Source organism: Lactuca virosa, chromosome 6, assembly GCF_052849685.1.
Source record: "Lactuca virosa cultivar CGN04683 chromosome 6, Lactuca_virosa_CGN04683_v6, whole genome shotgun sequence".
NCBI classification, from domain to species: Eukaryota; Viridiplantae; Streptophyta; class Magnoliopsida; order Asterales; family Asteraceae; genus Lactuca; species Lactuca virosa.
In genome coordinates, this window is record NC_136431.1 from 256648370 (window position 1) to 256650976 (window position 2607).

Below are 2607 nucleotides of genomic sequence, written 5' to 3' on the forward strand. Positions count from 1 at the left end.
ATTTTATTGTAATCTTTCACACCACACCGGAATAATTGTAGGGCCGATCGAAACTTATTTGAGCCCCGAACAAAATAAAAAAACTAGACCCTAATAGTAATTATTTGAAGTATATAAAGGAGGGCTGCAATTCCGTTTTATCTTTTTTTCCCTGCTATCTACGACACCTAACAGGTTAATACCAAACACACATATATAATCTTTTCTAATAATATAAGTATGTACATAAAAGAAAATGGCCATCACCCATGCTGGCCTTGCCACGCACCAACCGTATCATTGACCTAGCTTCCTTGTCACTCAAAATCGACGAGAAAGAAACCTTACTTCATTGAACAAAGTATTATAATATAACTGAGTTGACATTTTCCATGTGATGAGAGGGTCAAAAAGCCTATAAATACGATAACCGATCTATTATTACCACACCAGTTTAAGATTTTCAGACTCAAGAAAGTGTAAACCTTCTTCCTCCCTAAAAATGACGATTCCGGTTATTGACTTCTCAAAGCTCAACGGCGAAGGGAGAGCCAAGACAATGGCTCAGATAGCAAATGGATGTGAACAATGGGGATTCTTTCAGGTACACATCCAACTTCTAAATTCATAGAGATAATGAAATACATATTCACTGCATCAAGCATTGTTGGGTTTTTTTTTTGGGTGCAGTTGGTGAATCATGGGATTCCAGTAGACCTTCTGGAGAGGGTGAAGATGGTGAGCTCTGAGTGCTACAAGCAAGAGAGGGAAGATAACTTTTTCAAGAACTCCGCACCAGTAAAGTTGTTGAAGGAGTTAATCGACAAGAAAAGTGGGGACAAGCTGGAAAACATCGATTGGGAAGACGTATTCCTCCTCTCAGACGATAATGAATGGCCATTAAAGACCCCAGGATTCAAGTAAGAGTTGATGAATACTACTATCCATGTATTACAAATGACACAAAAGACTATGTATATGATGTCTTATGTATAACATCTAAATTGTCAATGGAATGAATATATAATAGGGAAGCCATGGTAGAATACCGTGCAGAGGTCAAGAAACTGGCGGAGAAGCTGATGGAAACAATGGATGAAAACTTAGGAATACCAAAGGGGTACATAAAGAAGGCTTTTAATGGTGGAGAGGAAGACAACGCCTTCTTTGGGACTAAGGTAAGTCACTACCCACCATGCCCTCATACTGAAATGGTGAGTGGGCTACGTGCGCACACCGATGCTGGAGGTGTCGTCCTTCTTTTCCAGGATGACTTGGTCGACGGTCTACAGATTCTTAAAGATGGTGAATGGATTGATGTGCAACCAATCCCAAATTCCATTGTCATCAACACCGGTGACCAAATAGAAGTGTTGAGCAACGGTAGATACAAGAGTGTCTGGCATCGTGTTAATGCTAAAGCCAACAAAACTAGGAGATCTATAGCCTCATTCTATAATCCTTCCTATGACGCAACCATTGAACCTGCAACCCAACTTGTCAAGAAATTAGAAAACGAAGAGGTTAAATTTGGATACCCAAAGTTTCTTTTTGGTGACTACATGTCTGTGTATACGGAACAAAAGTTTCTCCCAAAAGAACCAAGGTTCCAGGCTGTGAGAACTGCGTCAGCAGATAAACATCATGCAACTTCTTTAAAGAAGTAACAAAATCGCTAAATGTGTGATAACAAAATGCTGGGTGTTTTAAGCTTTAACAGAAGTGGCAAAAGTGTTGCTACTATGCAGAATAGTGCACGAAGTTTTATTGGGTGTACTGTGTTACTCATATTGTATGATTTCTACGTTAAAACAAATCTTTTTGAAGGTAAAATGTACTTTGTGATGTACGTAACTTGTAAGGACCGCACGTCGGTGACTCTTGGGTCTTTTGACTTTTAATAGATTACTTCGATAATAAATCTCTGCTTATTCTTATTTATTTATTCCAAACGAGTAGTAGGCAAGACATGGAGTGGTCTTGGATCTGGAGCTCGTCTAAGCATATTGCTAGTAAGATTGTTTGAAACCAGCAGACCTTTAATTAGTCAGCTTTTATTGTAAATATTTCTAAAACAAAATGCTACGTACGTCACCAAACACCACATTTTGCTACTTGTTTAATTAGAGGAACCACTATCGATAATTGGTTATAGGACACCTAACCATTTTACATGAAGAAAATTAATCATAACACTACTAGAAAACATGGCGTTTTCCTACGGAAAATAGCTACGGAAAATTTCTGTAGCTAATTAGCTACGGAATCGCTACGGATCAGCTACAGAATGGGATGTCCTAGTTTAGTAACGGAATAGCTATGGAATAGCTACGGATGCGGATCCGTAGCTATTCCGTAGCTAATTAGCTACGGAATACCTGCGGATGCAAATCCATAGCTATTCCGTAGCTAATTAGCTACAGAATACCTACGGATACTAAGTACCTACGGATTAGCTACGGAGTATGCTTTCCGTAAGAATTCTGTAGCTAATCCGTAGCTAAGTAGCTACGGATTAACTACGGATTTTTCTTATTTTCAATTTTTCGGGCATCAAACGTCGTTTTTTTCGCTTCGTTTTTTTCACACCTCTACTATACATGATTATCTTTATTTTCACCAACTTGT

At 38.7% G+C, this 2607-nt stretch overlaps 1 protein-coding gene across 1 annotated transcript; it reads left to right on the forward strand.

Annotated features, from left to right (window-relative positions):
• The first annotated feature begins 412 nt into the window (after positions 1-412).
• On the forward strand, positions 413-1900 carry LOC145119749 (1-aminocyclopropane-1-carboxylate oxidase 5-like). Its single transcript, XM_079055464.1, has 3 exons — positions 413-583; positions 670-899; positions 1010-1900. Exons 1-3 carry the CDS (start codon positions 482-484, stop codon positions 1644-1646), a joined length of 969 nt encoding a protein of 322 aa, XP_078911590.1. The 5' UTR covers positions 413-481; the 3' UTR covers positions 1647-1900.
• The last annotated feature ends 707 nt before the right edge of the window (positions 1901-2607 follow it).

Bases quoted from the DNA above. Each gene is read 5' to 3' on its own strand.
- LOC145119749 (XM_079055464.1), top strand. From the start codon at position 482: ATGACGATTCCGGTTATTGACTTCTCAAAGCTCAACGGCGAAGGGAGA. The intron at 584-669 runs GTACACATCCAA...TTTTGGGTGCAG, and splicing joins AACAATGGGGATTCTTTCAG to TTGGTGAATCATGGGATTCC. The intron at 900-1,009 runs GTAAGAGTTGAT...AATATATAATAG, and splicing joins TTAAAGACCCCAGGATTCAA to GGAAGCCATGGTAGAATACC.